General features: G+C 42.3%; 1 protein-coding gene across 3 annotated transcripts in view; it reads left to right on the top strand.

The window, feature by feature from the left end:
• OXSR1 (oxidative stress responsive kinase 1) overlaps nt 1-13796 on the top strand; it is a 118719-nt gene that overhangs the window by 52797 nt on the left and 52126 nt on the right. For all 3 annotated transcript variants that reach the window (XM_084619534.1, XM_084619535.1, XM_084619536.1), the window contains one exon: nt 5262-5403. In XM_084619534.1, the coding sequence (XP_084475660.1) occupies nt 5262-5403 (142 nt within the window). The remainder of the gene's footprint in view (nt 1-5261; nt 5404-13796) is intronic.

The following is a 13796-nucleotide window of genomic DNA, read 5'->3' as shown; positions in this document are numbered from 1 at the left end:
AAATCTATGTACTACAAAGCAGACCTCTCCAAGACCACCTATTGTTAGAAAGTATTGCAAACTCTGGTGCATTTGTATCTTTCAAAGCTAATTATGGAGCATGGAAGTTTGAACAGAAAACCACTTAACTTTTAATTACAGTATAATTCGCACCATGGGAGTGTACTTAATAGAGATAATATAGTTGTTGATGGGTTGTGTTTGGTGCTAAATGATAGCGAAGGTTTTGAATTCAAGGGGAATAAACAGTAATTCTGAACATCTTATCGCAGTGCATAGTATGTTGCACCAGCTTTTTGTATACTATTTTGCAGGCATTTGATGCACTGAAACACTCATTTGTTGCATTTTTTCATATTACAGTTTCCAGTAAAATGCTGTTTTAACAGTATATCTCCTCTCTTTGTATTGGAATGCTATAGTCTTTGACTCTGATCCATTGATGGTTCTTCGTCAGCGCTTCCTCTCTACCCATGCTTAACATTTCAGTGAATTAAATTTAGACTCCAGTTGCTGGGTGCCCACTCCTGACTTTGTGCTGCTTTACATGTTGCCCTGAACACTTGGAATAGCCTTCCTTTCAACATTTGCCAAACTTCTTCTGTCTCTTTCAAAGAGCATCTTACAGCTCACCAGTTTTATGAACCTTTAGAGCTATGATCACAAGGGGCTTGGTGTAATGTGCTGTTCCCATTTGTGCTCCTAGAACAGGGGTTTTCAAACTTCATTGCACCGTGACCCCCTTCTGACAACAAAAATTACTACATGACCCCAGGAGGAGGGACTGAAGCCTGAGTCCGGCCAAGCCGCACCGCCCTGAGTGGGACCCAAGTTGAAGCCCAAGGGCTTCAGCCCCAGGCTGGGGCCTGTAACCTGAGCCCCGCAACCCAGGGCTGAAGCCCTCTGACTCTGGCTTTGGCCCCGGGCAGTAGGGCTCAGGCTTTGACCCTGGGCCCCAGCAAATCTAAGCCAACCCTGGTGACCCCCATTAAAATGGGGTCATGACCCACTTTGGTGTCCCGACCCACAGTTTGAGAACCGCTGCTCTAGATTGTCAGCCCCTTGGGATTGGGAGCATGCTGTTGTGCCAAGAAGCTGTGTCAAACTATAGTGCTATATAAAAAAAATATTGTGACCAACCTATAGAGCATGTTCTCCATCTTCCATAGGACTGACTTTGATGAAATAATTGAATGTGCCCATTTTATTTCACACTTAGAAATATGTAGCCCATATAGGAAGATAGTACTCCATAGGTGACGGAGGATCTTTCACGTAAAGGTAAAAAGGCCTCTGAACGTACAAGAATCTTATAAGTATTCATCTGTGACAGAAGTCTGTCTAAATCCTAAAGCAATAGTGGTCTTGGACTAATAAATATACTGTAGTTGGCTCAAGTTGCTCAGGAATGGCTTTGCTCTGGATTTGTCAGTTTCTTTCGTATGATCCTTTTATTTCTTAGTCACTCCATATCAAACTGGCTTAGCTAACGTGTCAGGAGTAAGATTTCTAACTTCAGGCTGAATCTATTATGGTAATGCAGCTCAGCTCAGTTTAGTTCTTTGTATCACCCAGTGTTGTCATATGTAGTTGCAATCAAGGGTCTGGAATCAGAGCTTGACTAGCAATTTTGTTGGTGCATGAGGTAGAATAAATATAGCTCTTACACTGCTATGGTGACAGTAGTAAAAGCATGTTTTTCTTTGAGTAAACTAAGTGGGGATGAGAGAGACAAGGTGGGGATGACTCGGATGACACTTAGTTCAGTAGGAAGGTGACATTTTCAGGGCTTAAATTCTTATATTTCCCAGGGTCCCAAACTCTCCATCCCCAAACATGCTATAAAAACTACAAAGGGGTTGAAATCAGCTGAATTTAAGCCCTGGGCATTTTAGTCACTTATCTGCAGTCTGCGACATTAAATATTGGCTGAGAGAGCTCTTTGTATTTCTCCTTTGTTTGTTGTTTCTGTAGAACACTTCCAAATTCCTCCATTGTTCTAAACATCCCCACCTGAAAGTGGAGTCTAAAAATACATTAGCAGACTTAAAATGACAAGCTAGCCTTGTACCAGTTATACACTACATGGATCTGTGTTGGCTGTAGCTATTCTATAAACAAAATTGCTGTTTTTCTGTGTTAAACATAAACTTGAACTTACCTAAACCTTTTTAATGATCAAAATCTGTGTGTATATACTCTGTATGGTCTGCCCCTGTGTTTTCCAGAACTTCTTGCAGGAGAAGGAAACCTTTTTTGCAAAATCTTCTGGCAGAGTGGGCGGTGGAAGGAGGATGAAATGAGAACATGAACACCATATTTTTATTGGACTTCTTATTGCATTCGGTCCTGCAGATAGAAGTGTATTTAAGGGGGAAGGACCAAGCAGTCTATGTGGAAGTTTTGTGCCTGATATGCTCACAAAGCTATCTTCTAAAATAGAGATCATCAAGGTATACGCACACATCAGGTATTTCCTAAATACAAACATTTTGTCCAATCAAACTTAAGAATCTAGTACGTACATCACAGTAGCACTGAGAGAACCCAAACAAGGCCACGTTATGCTAAGTGTCATACAAAAATGTACAAAAGAGACGTCCCTTGTCCTGAAGACCTCAGAATCTAAAAGACAAAACTTCAGTCTAGCCATTCTGGGGTAAAATGAAGAGGCACATACTCTGATTTTTTGGTATGTGTTTTGTGAATTTTCTTTAGTAGGAATAAGTCACATTCAATCATTCACTGTCACACAATAAATGTTGCTCTCCTTGTAGCAAATGTAGATGTGTTATAACTCAGGTTGTTACTGTAAGAGCGGACCTTTGGCTAAGAACAGACGTACCTTTAGACACTTCTGATACTGATTATAAAATGCATTTTGCAGTCCTAGGAATGTGGGGGGAAACTGAATATAGTTGAGTTCTGATCTCTAGAACATTTAAGCAGTAGGTGCAGACGCAGATCCTGACAACTCTTGTTTTCAGTCTTGTTCTATTCCTTTGAGTCAAAAATTCCAATGCCACAAAGGACCATTGTAATCAATCTGACCATCTGTGTAACATGCCATAGAATTTCCCCAAAATAACTCTGTAAGACATGTTTTCTAATCCTTTAACCATTCTTGTGGCTCTTCTCTGAACCCTCTCCGATTTATCAACATGCTTCTTGAATTGTGGGTGCCAGAACTGGACACAGTATTCCAGGTCACAGAGGTAAAATGATCTCTCTGCTCCTACCCAAGATTCTCTTTACGCATCCAAGGATTGATTTAACCCTTTGGCCTCAGTGTCACACTGGGAGCTCACATTCGGCTGATTATACACTCAAATTTGGCTTGTATGCACCTCCATCATGATGGAGGGGTGGCTGTGCCAACCCTGAACAGCACAGTGCCCCTGTGCACCAGGCTGCAATGTCTGGAGTGGAGAGCCGAGCGCAGCTCCGTGGGACAGCAGTCACCACTGCAGGGTGAATGCAGGGAGTATTTGCTCTGCAACTCTTCCCTCTGCCCCCAAGGTCTCCCACGCCTGAGGGCAGGACCCAACCTCCCCTCCCCATGTGGATAAAATGGATAACAAAATAATGCAAAATTTCTGAAAAAAAAAACCCCTCCCTCTAAATTATAGTTTAAAAAAAACCCTCAGAATTTCCTTCGCGTCTATAACAGCAGAAGTGTAAGTGTGTGTGTGTGTGCACACTTTTTTTAAAAAAATTCTTACCTGTGTTTCCCATCAGGTTCTGCTTTCTATCTGCTTAGAAACGTTAACCTGCACGTTCTTGAAATTCATTGGTAATCAAAATTCATATGACTAAGTCTTAATGTTTTTAATACATGCCAATTTTAAACCCTTCTGGGCTTTTCACTGTTCTTTAACAAGTCGAAACATGTTCTGTTTTCTTTTGTAATTTTAATTACAAGGTAGCCAGAATGAACTCTAACTCTTACAACTCACTAAACTGGTACTGAAATGTTCTTTGACTAAGTATATACTCAGGGACTTAAAATAGAAAACCTGTGGTCCGAAGCTAATTCTTTCCAAAACCCATCACCATTGCTGACGTTGTCTTGTTTTATACCTGTATCACTAAAGCTTCCTACAGTTGCATATACAAGGGTTAAACAATACAAAACTGGGTTGGAGATACTCAACCCCCAAACTGAGCTGCTAAACACAGTTTAGCTCATGAGAATAGAGAGAGGCTATACACCGTGCCTTGAAGGTCAGGCTGTCTGGCCAATGGGAGCAGTAAATACCAAATATATGGCCTTCCAGTCCCCAGATGAAAATACAGAGAATGTTGGCACAAACACATCAGCAGGTCACAATGTTGTATGAGAAGAGGCAGTCTCTGAACTGATTCCCGATTTATTCCTGGGTGCAATTCAAAGAGCTGATTTGGTTTGTAAAGCATGGTTTGTCATCTAGGATGATGTAATTCACACCCCTTCAGGAAGAGGAGCTGTATTGATCCATCTCCGGAAGGATTTAAACTGTACTCCAATTCTGCATATAGTGAGGAAGTAATTTGTTACCAACGTTTTAAATTCATATCTTCTCCATCTGTTAGAGATGTTCACCATTAAGTGTTAGGAATAGTACCAATGTTAGCAACTGTGTACCAAGTGTATCTTTAGAAACTGGAAAATAAAATTCTACCAAATTTTAGTTTGTGAAGAGTGGCAACTCCCTCCCTCCCCAATTCTCCATTTCCTCTCCCCACTCTTAAGTTGAATCAATGCCAAAACAGCTCCTCCTCAACATCTGTGCTCCAGTATCTGTTTCAACTGACAAATTAGTCTTTTGTGATTTTAATGTCAGAATGAACTTTAACTCTTACAAATAGCTGACAAACTAGGTGCCCTTTGATCTGTAAGGCATTTACCTGGTATTGGACTTCTTGACAAACATTTCAGTCAAGCTAGAGGTGTATGTTTGTACTACTGAGGATCTGTAAGACCTTCCCCACCACTGACCAGATAAAAATGGGGGGCTTAAACACTTTCAGTAAAACCATGAAGAAAGTGCAAGTAAAAGTCCTTTCAGTGCATCCCCTTTGGAATGGAGAAGGTACCCTTTTGTTTGGATATAAAATGGGTGCTACTGATTTTATGATGCTACTAACCCTAACCCCTCCACTTATTTTCCCGGTTTCCTTGATTTACCCACAAGATGGCTGTGTAGATGGCATTTAATCACATGGAATAATTCCTTCCAGTTGAAGCTAAAGAACAAGTTTAACTTTTGTCTTCTCTCTAGGATCTGTTTTGGATGTCATTAAACACATAGTGGCAAAAGGGGAACACAAGAATGGAGTCCTGGATGAACCTAGTATAGCCACAACCCTAAAGGAGGTGCTGGAGGGGCTGGACTACCTACATAAAAATGGACAAATCCACAGGTACTTTTTTTGCTTTCCTGTAGTGCAAAGCTTTGTCAATACTGTAGAAGTGCTTCTTGGCTTGCTCACACACGTATATGTGGAAAATGTTTCTTATGAGCGAGGCTTAAATCAGTTGTAATGCTATATGTAGGGCCTGGCAGAAATGAGGGAATTGGAACAGTACGGTATGCCATGGTAAAAAAAACAGTATTGAAAGGGGCTGCCATATACTTTGGCCTGAGGGGCAAGGCAAAAGGGTATAGTATATTTGAATTACATGCACAAAGGTATGTTAAAAGAACATTATTAAGGTTGCAAAGTTGAGCACTCAAAAGTTAGGAAATCCCCTTGTGCATATACATTATATGATATAATATAGTTTTTAATTACACGATCACATATTGACTTTTCCACAGGACTCTGCCTTATTCACTGCACCCGATGGACCTGCTGTGGGGATGAATCAGGGTTGTGTAGTAAAGGAGACTGTTTGTTGAACCCCCTCCTCACTTGTTACAGAAGTTTGAAGGTGTATGGTGAACAAGGCAGGGGATTGAAGAAGGATGCTTAACTCAGTCAAATGCTGCCCTGGAAGATTGGATTCTGTCCTTGGCTCTACCAGACTTCCTGTTTGATGCTGGGCAAATCCAATGAAATCAAACTTTTTGCAGGTGGTCACAAATTGTGTGTTCCTCATTTGCTGGTTATCCAGCTTGAGACCATGGGGTCTGGTTTGCAGAAGTGCTGAGCACTCTCAGCTGCAGCTGAAGTGAGTGGGAGTTGTGCTTGAATACAAAAAGTGCTATATAATGCTAAGTACTCTGAAAAATCATGTGGTGTAGACATCTCAAATTGGGCACTTAAAATTAATGAATACTGTTGTCCGTAATCCTTCTGTGCCTGAGCTCCCCATTGGTAAAGTGAGAATAATAATACCCACTCATCTCACATGGGTTTTGTGGATCTGATTAATGAATATTTGTGAATCACTTGGATACTATAGAGATGAGCACTATAGAAAAGACCATGAGGAATTTAATACTTCTGTCTTCAGAGCAGGGTTTGAATAATGTGCAGTGAACAAGACATGGGACTACACACTGAACAATGAGATGAAAACAAAATATTGAGTGGCTGCTCATTGAATGAGCACTGCCCATCCTCTGCACTGATTGGGGTAGGGGTCCTGTGGAAAAAATAGGGTGTGATCATGTAAATAAATAATTTTGGCGTTTCCTAATTTTTTAAGTGCTTAATTTTGCATCCTTAATGTGGCTGTTAGTTCCTAGATTATTGAAAAAACAAACTGAGAAAACAAATGGTCATATAGCATCATATTGACACCCGTGTGGGTCGTCAGCCGCATATGAACTTTTAGATCCATTTCATGGACCTTTGCCGCATGAACTAACTGAATTAGTGATAGCAATAGTAGGTTATCTTCCTCTATGTGGACCAGTGCAAGAGGAGGAGGAGATGCAACACTTTTCCAGTGGTTGTCGGCAAATATCTGTGAAAGTGAGGAGTGGTGAGATTCAGGAATCTCGGGTTTCATTTTAAGCTCTGGAAGGGAGTGTTCTCTAGTGGTCACAGACTCTTCTGTCCATTTCCAGCCCCTCTGCCCCATTCCCTGCTATCTGTCCCTGTCCTGTCACTTCCCCACCTCTGGCTTTTTGTCCCAGTCGCCACTCCTTACGTATCTCATCCCAGTTCCAGTCTCCTTGCCCAGCCAGTCCTAGTTCCCCCTCCAGGTTCACTGTCCAACTCAGTCTTTTCCCTCTCCTCCCCCTTATACCCAGTCCCTGTCTCCTTGTCCAGCCCATCCCAGTTCTCCCCTCCTGGCTCCTTGTCCAGTCTCTCCCCACCTCCCCGCAGCTGGCTGTCATACACTGTCTCCCTCCTGGGACTGCTTTTTCCAATCTTTTTGCCCAGGCAGTCTGTTTTCCCCCCCGCCCCCCACTTCAATACCCTTGTCATATGTTTCCTCCCCCCACCCTGTTTCCCACACTGCCTCCTAGTCATAATTCACCCCTCCCCTGTATTCTCCCTCCACTTCCAGTCCCAGCCTCCCCCTCCTCCCTCCCAGTCAGTTTCTCTGCTCTCCAGTCCCAGTCTAACCAGACTCCTTGTCCCAGTATATTTCTTTCCCTCTCTCCTGGCCCGGCCTTTGTCCCCTCTGCATTTAAGTCAGACTGCTTCCTCCTCCATGCTGCTTGGATGCCAGCATGGTGTCATTGAGAGTACAAAGAGAGACAGGCTCCCTGCTCTCAGTTCTGGTGTCTGGCCCAACTCTGGCCTGGAGCAGCAATTACAGGAAAAGTCATCCTAAACCCCTCATCTTGGGCTGGAGCATGCTCAGTCATTCTGTGGGACTGGTACATGCGCTGCTTGTAACAGGTAGGAGCTGCAAGAAGATGGAGCATGCTCAGTGCAGATGGAATCTTCATGGTCTTTAGCTGGTAGCAAGCTTTAGCACAATGGTTTTCAACCTGTGCTCTGTGGATCCCTGGAGGTCCACAGACTGTCTAAGATTTCCAAAGGGGTCCCCACCTCCACTTGAAATTTTTTTAGGGGGTCTGCAAATGCAAAAAGGTTAAAAATCACTGCTTTAGCAAGTCTCTTCTGAGCATGTACAAACCGACTTTCAGAAGTTTATAACTTGGTCAAATTAGGGCAGTTCATTACTCCCAGTAATCATGGGAGTAGCAAAGGCATGTACCTAATGCTAAGGCCACTCCCTGCTGAATTTCACATCCCTGCTCCAAAGCATAGAGATGCTAGAGAATTTCAAAGAAAAAGTCTCTAGAATTTAATAAGGGCAAAAGGGCATATCAAACATGCTCTGCTGGGCATTCCAATAGATCTGTTTAGCTGGTGTTTTGAAGCTGATGATTTTTTCAGTATAATCTTATTGACATGCATGATTGATGTTGTCACTGCCTTTGTTTAAAGTTAGGTTTTTCTATGGGAATTACTTTTCGTAGATTCACGGATTCTAAGGCCAGAAGGTACTATTACGATCATCTACTTCTAGTCTGACCTACAGTTTAACACAGGCAATGGAACTTCCCAGAATAATTCCCAGAACAGATCTTTAGGAAAAGCATCCAATCTGGATTTAAAAATGATCAATGATAGAGAATCCACCCTGACCTTTGGTAAAATGTTCCAGTAGTTAATTACTCTCACCGTTTAAAAATTTATGCCTTGTTTCTGAATTTGCCTAGCTTCAACTTATGCTCAAATAAATTGGTTAGTCTCTAAGGTGCCACAAGTACTCCTTTTCTTCTATCCATTGGATCATCTTGTACCTTTCTCTGCTAGATAAGAGCCCATTATTAAATATTTGTTCCCCATGTAGGAATTTATAGACTGCAATCCAGTCACCCCTTAATCTTCTCTTTAGCTTAACATATAGATTGAGCTCCTTGAGGCTGTCACTATAAGGCAGGTTTTCTAATCCTTTAATCGTTCTTTTGGCTCTTCTCTGAACCTTCTCCAGTTTATCAACATTCTTGAATTATGGGTGCCAGAACTGGACACAGTATTCCAGCAGCGATCATACCAGTCCCAAACAGAAGTACTCTGCATTAAAGAGAGAGGATGGTCTCTTCATTTGACTTGTAATGAAATAGTATGAAAGTAACTGTGGTAAAGATTATTTGGGGCATTGTGTGGATATTTTTAGTGCAATTGAAAGAAATCTGATTTTCACAAAACTTTTAGCACGTGGAGCCAAACGTGCTGTATCCATTTTGGATCCAGTCACACCACAAATATCATTGTACTTTTCTAATTAGGTCAGTGTCCTGAATTAAATACAGCCAGCTTTGTTGCGCTGTGTCATTGCTGCATCTTTAAGTCCACAACCATGAGTTACAATCTGGTTTGTGTCTGTGCATTCTGGGAACATCTGGACAGCTATCTCAATGCTCAGCAAGAGAATACACAGACTGAAAGTAGAGTGATGCCAGCAGCATGTGGGGAAAAGCAGTCTGGGAAGTTCTTCTGTACAGAGAGGTGGGTGGAAGGATGACTGACCAATCCTATTACAAAGGCAAGGTTTTAGAGAGTGTCCACTCCGCATTGTAAGGAAAAGATTTCATACTGGTTGCAGGAAGAAAGCAATGTGCCTATGAGAAACAAAAGAACTAGGTGACCCTCCCCCCACGAAATTAATAGGCAGCAGGTTTAAAACAAACATAAGGAAGTATTTCTCCACACAACAGAGTCAACCTGTGGAACTCCTTGCCAGAGGATGTTGTGAAGGCCAAGATTATACCAGCTTTCAAAAAGAAACTAGACAAGTTCATGGAGGATAGGTCCATCAGTGACTATTAGCCAGGATGGGCAGGGAAGGTATCATAGTATCCTTAGCCTCTGTTTTGCTAGAATCTAGGAATGGGTAATATGGAATAGATCACTTGATGATTACCTGTTCTGTTCATTCCCTCTGAAGTCCCTGGCTTTGGTCACTGTTGGAAGACAGGATACTGGGCTAGATGGACCTTTGTCTGACCCATTATGGCTGTTATGCTCTTATGAGGGAAGAAAGGTTTGCGGCTGCAGTTCTGATAGGAAGTGTTTAATGTAACTAACTTTGACTCACTTTTTAAGCTGACCGAAGATCTATTGGTTCTGGAGGAAATCCATCTGGTGATCACTGACCACCTGAAGGATGCTTGTAATGTGGGGTTTCTGAATGCAGGTATAAAGCAGGGTGAAATGAGGTCAGAGCTGTGGAGTACAAGCCTTCTGTTAGATATTTAAAAAATAAGAGCGCAAATAGCTAGCACAATGAAATGTTTGTTCAGTCAATTACACAAATGTAGCTGGAACACTTGAGTCATATATCACACCTAGCAGAAAACTGGCTGAATACAGTTAATCACAGTACGGTAGAATAAATGTAAGTAGCACATCTGGCCAAGCTTGACACCAGGCCATTGGCAGAGCCTAAAGGATGACTATGGGAACTCTTGTCCTGAACAGAGTACTAACAGCTATTGCTGTAAAATCAGCAGTGAGACTGAAAATAAATAAATATATAAGTGTGTGTGTGTGTGTATGTGTGTATATATATATATAGGCAATAGAACTTTTGTGCAGCTGATGATGATGTACTTTTTAAATAATGTACCTTCAATGGGAAATTAAGTTACCACATGGCAAACTGGCTTAATGAAATCCTGCTGCTGCTTCTCACTCCACACAAGCTTGTCATAGTTGCAGTGTCACTTCCAAGTAAGGTTTGGGCAGCCGTCTTTTCATTATCACTAGAGTGAGTCTGTTGCTGTTTTGGGTAGGTAGAAGTAATTGGATAGTACTCTTTGGGGGAATTTGCAAGTCAAACATCTAGGGAGGGCTTAAATGTTTCCTGAAATTCTTGTTTAACCTCCTTAGCAGCCAAAGTGAAGCACAAGCATCTCTGTTGAAAAGTTTCATATTTATCTCTGATTCCTGATTGGGAGAAGAATGCCCCAGGGTTAGGGTGCTAGCATGGAGCTGGGGAGACCCATCTTAAGTTGTCTGCTGTGCCATAGGCTTCATGTTGCTTTGTCTTGTTTTTCCTTAGTTCCCCGTGTATACCATGGGAATAATAGCACTGCCCCTACCTCACAGGGCTGTTGAGAAGATAAATACATTTAAAATTGTGAGCTCAGATATATAGTAATGTAAGTACCATGTAAGTACCTAAAATGGAGCCAGGAACTACTGCTTTGAAATCCTCCACCTCTTCCTTAGTGGAAGTGTGTGTGTGTGTGTGTGTGTGTGTGTATCCAGTAGTACTCACAATGTCCTGTTGGCATCCAGGAGGTGAGTGGGCTTCTGCTCGCTCACTACTAAAGGACCTCCCCCCAGCCTAAGGGGAGGATCGACAAGTCCGGGATTCCAAATAAGTGCGGGGGACAACTAATGAGATAACAGGAACAGGAGTGAGGTTACAGGGCTAAACGAAGGGAACCTGATGGGGACACTGAGCAGAGAACCCTGGACAGTGCCCACTGCTCCTTGAAGGCGTCCAGGAATGAGGAATGGAAATAGGCCCCAGAGTCGCAGAAAACCCTGTCTGCCAACCTCCTCTTCCTGGTTTGTAGATGCCCATTTTGGCCAGGGCTAGGAGGAGGTTGTCAAGGAGGTCCTGTGACTTTGTGGGGCCACAGATAGGGAGTGCATAGATGAACAGGTGAGGGGAAAAGTGCAACCAAAACCGTAATAAAATATCTAGGAGGAGCCGGAATAGGGGCTGTAACCTGGTGCACTCCAGGTACACGTGCGCCAGGGTCTCCTTCATGCCGCAAAAGGGACAGGTGTCCGGGAGGGGAGTGAACTGTGCCAAGTACATGCCCGTGCTCACGGCTCTATGAAGGAGCCGCCAGCTGATGTCCCCAGCAGGCCTTGGGACCAGTACTCACAATATGTTAGGTAGAGTCCCTTGCCCACAGAGCTTACCATCTGAAAAGCAAAGGGAAAAGTGGTACATACCAGTAAATGTTGGCTGCACTTTAGTAAGATTTGTTTTAAAAGTACAGCTTATCTCCAGTTGCTTCTCAACCTTAACATTACTAGTTTGTCAATTCCTTGTAGGTTTCAAATAGCAGAAGCCACACTTCCTGTTTGCCTCTTTAAGCACAAGGCACCACCTCCAGTACCCCAGAGCTAGAAGCAGACAGCCTTATGTTATACACTCATCTGCACTTGGCCATGTTTTACTGCATACATCCACTGTTTGGCCTCATGCTACTCATCTGACCTCCATAACCAGAAGCCAATCCTCCCTTCCTAGCACAGTGACTCCAGTGACTATCTGAAATACTAGGAATCTAGTCAGTGTCTAAAGTATTAAACACCTGAGAACTAGCTAGTGTGCTAAAGATTAAGGACCAAATCTTGCAGCCGTTGTGTGAGCAATCTGATGTCCATGGGTTTGCTTTCATGAGCACGGCTTCAGGATTGCACCCGATGACGTTTCCACAGAAGTCAAACAAGTGAGACAAGCCCATTTTATGACTAAGCTGACAGGTCACTCCCAGATAATGCTGTCATGATTGACTATGGCAGGATGATGGTAGATATTTTGCACCTCTCATGATTTGGACTCTGATTCTTCTGTGTATTTGATCAGGAATTATCAGATGTCCAGGAGTTTGATGGATGACTCCATGCAATATGTAACTAAAGCAAAAGTAACCAAAAAGCTTTTGAAATTACTGAACTTACAATGAATTAGTCAAAGTTAAGGTTAGCACTTTTTCAGGTGATGATTTTTATGGCAACCTGACAAATGAATCATGCTGATTAATTGCTTCAAGGTCTGTCTTTCTCCCTATTTTAATTGAGCTTATTTTTCTGTTCATGATTAGCTGTTGTGTAACTGAAATTTCAACCCAGGTGAAATGATAAATCACAAATACTCATGTGTAAAGTAAGACTCTTCAGGATCACAGAATTCTTTAGTCAGATAGTGTTTTCCAAATATGAAAAGGTTCAGTAAGTGACTAAAAATTATATATATTGAAAATACTGGCCTTGCATCGAAAACAGGCAGCAGTACATTTAGGCATTCACTTGCTGGCCCATCTTTACCAGAAGAGGCAGCACCTGTGGTGTTCTTAGTTGAAGCTGCTTGTACAATGATACAGAGCAATCATTTATCTAGAAAATATTCCACCTCTTCCAAATTGTCAGTCTTTTAGGGGAGAGTGCCGTGATGCCCAACTGAATGTTGTGAAGAAACAACACAGTTCCTGATACTCACACCAAATAAGGTGGCTTGGTCTCCTGACTTGGGGAGGGTGGCAAGAGGGAAGAGGAAAAACACAGTGAAGGAAATCGAAGAGACTTAATAGGTGCTTGCCAGATGAATGGGAGAAAGCAGAGTGGAAGTTGTGGGCATGCACACGTGTGAGGGAGCTAAAGAGACACTGTGAGGTTAACAATCCACTTTTTAATTTCCCTGCCTACATTACAGCTAACTTAAACTAAGTCCCAGCTGAAAAAATTGGTTTGTGGCTGAGAATAGTAGTCAAAGGTTGCACCTTTCTATGTCAATACAGCTGCAATAAATTGGACAAATACCTACTCTATTGGTGATGGCAGTAAACTTGCTCTGGTAGGGGGTAATGTGAGGTGGCTCTGGAAGTGTATTGGCAGAACTCTGTATACCAACTTGATTTCCTTGTAGCTGAGTAATGTGTTGACAGGTCTGCTGGCAGGTGGTGCAGCAAAACTGGATTCCAGTATTCTTATAATTGCCATGGAGACTGCTAAGTACTTCAGTTCATTATTTTAATATCAATAGTGTAACATTTTTTTTCAGCACTACAAATTTGTTTTAGTGAGTGTATTTGAAAAAAGACAAACCCAAAGGGAACTGAATAGCTCAAGGGATTGATAACACGATATGGAGC

This window comes from Lepidochelys olivacea (assembly GCF_965140295.1).
Source record: "Lepidochelys olivacea isolate rLepOli2 genome assembly, chromosome: 2".
NCBI lineage: Eukaryota > Metazoa > Chordata > Testudines > Cheloniidae > Lepidochelys > Lepidochelys olivacea.
Note: the sequence above shows the minus strand (reverse complement) of the source record. Positions and strands in the feature narration are given on the sequence as shown.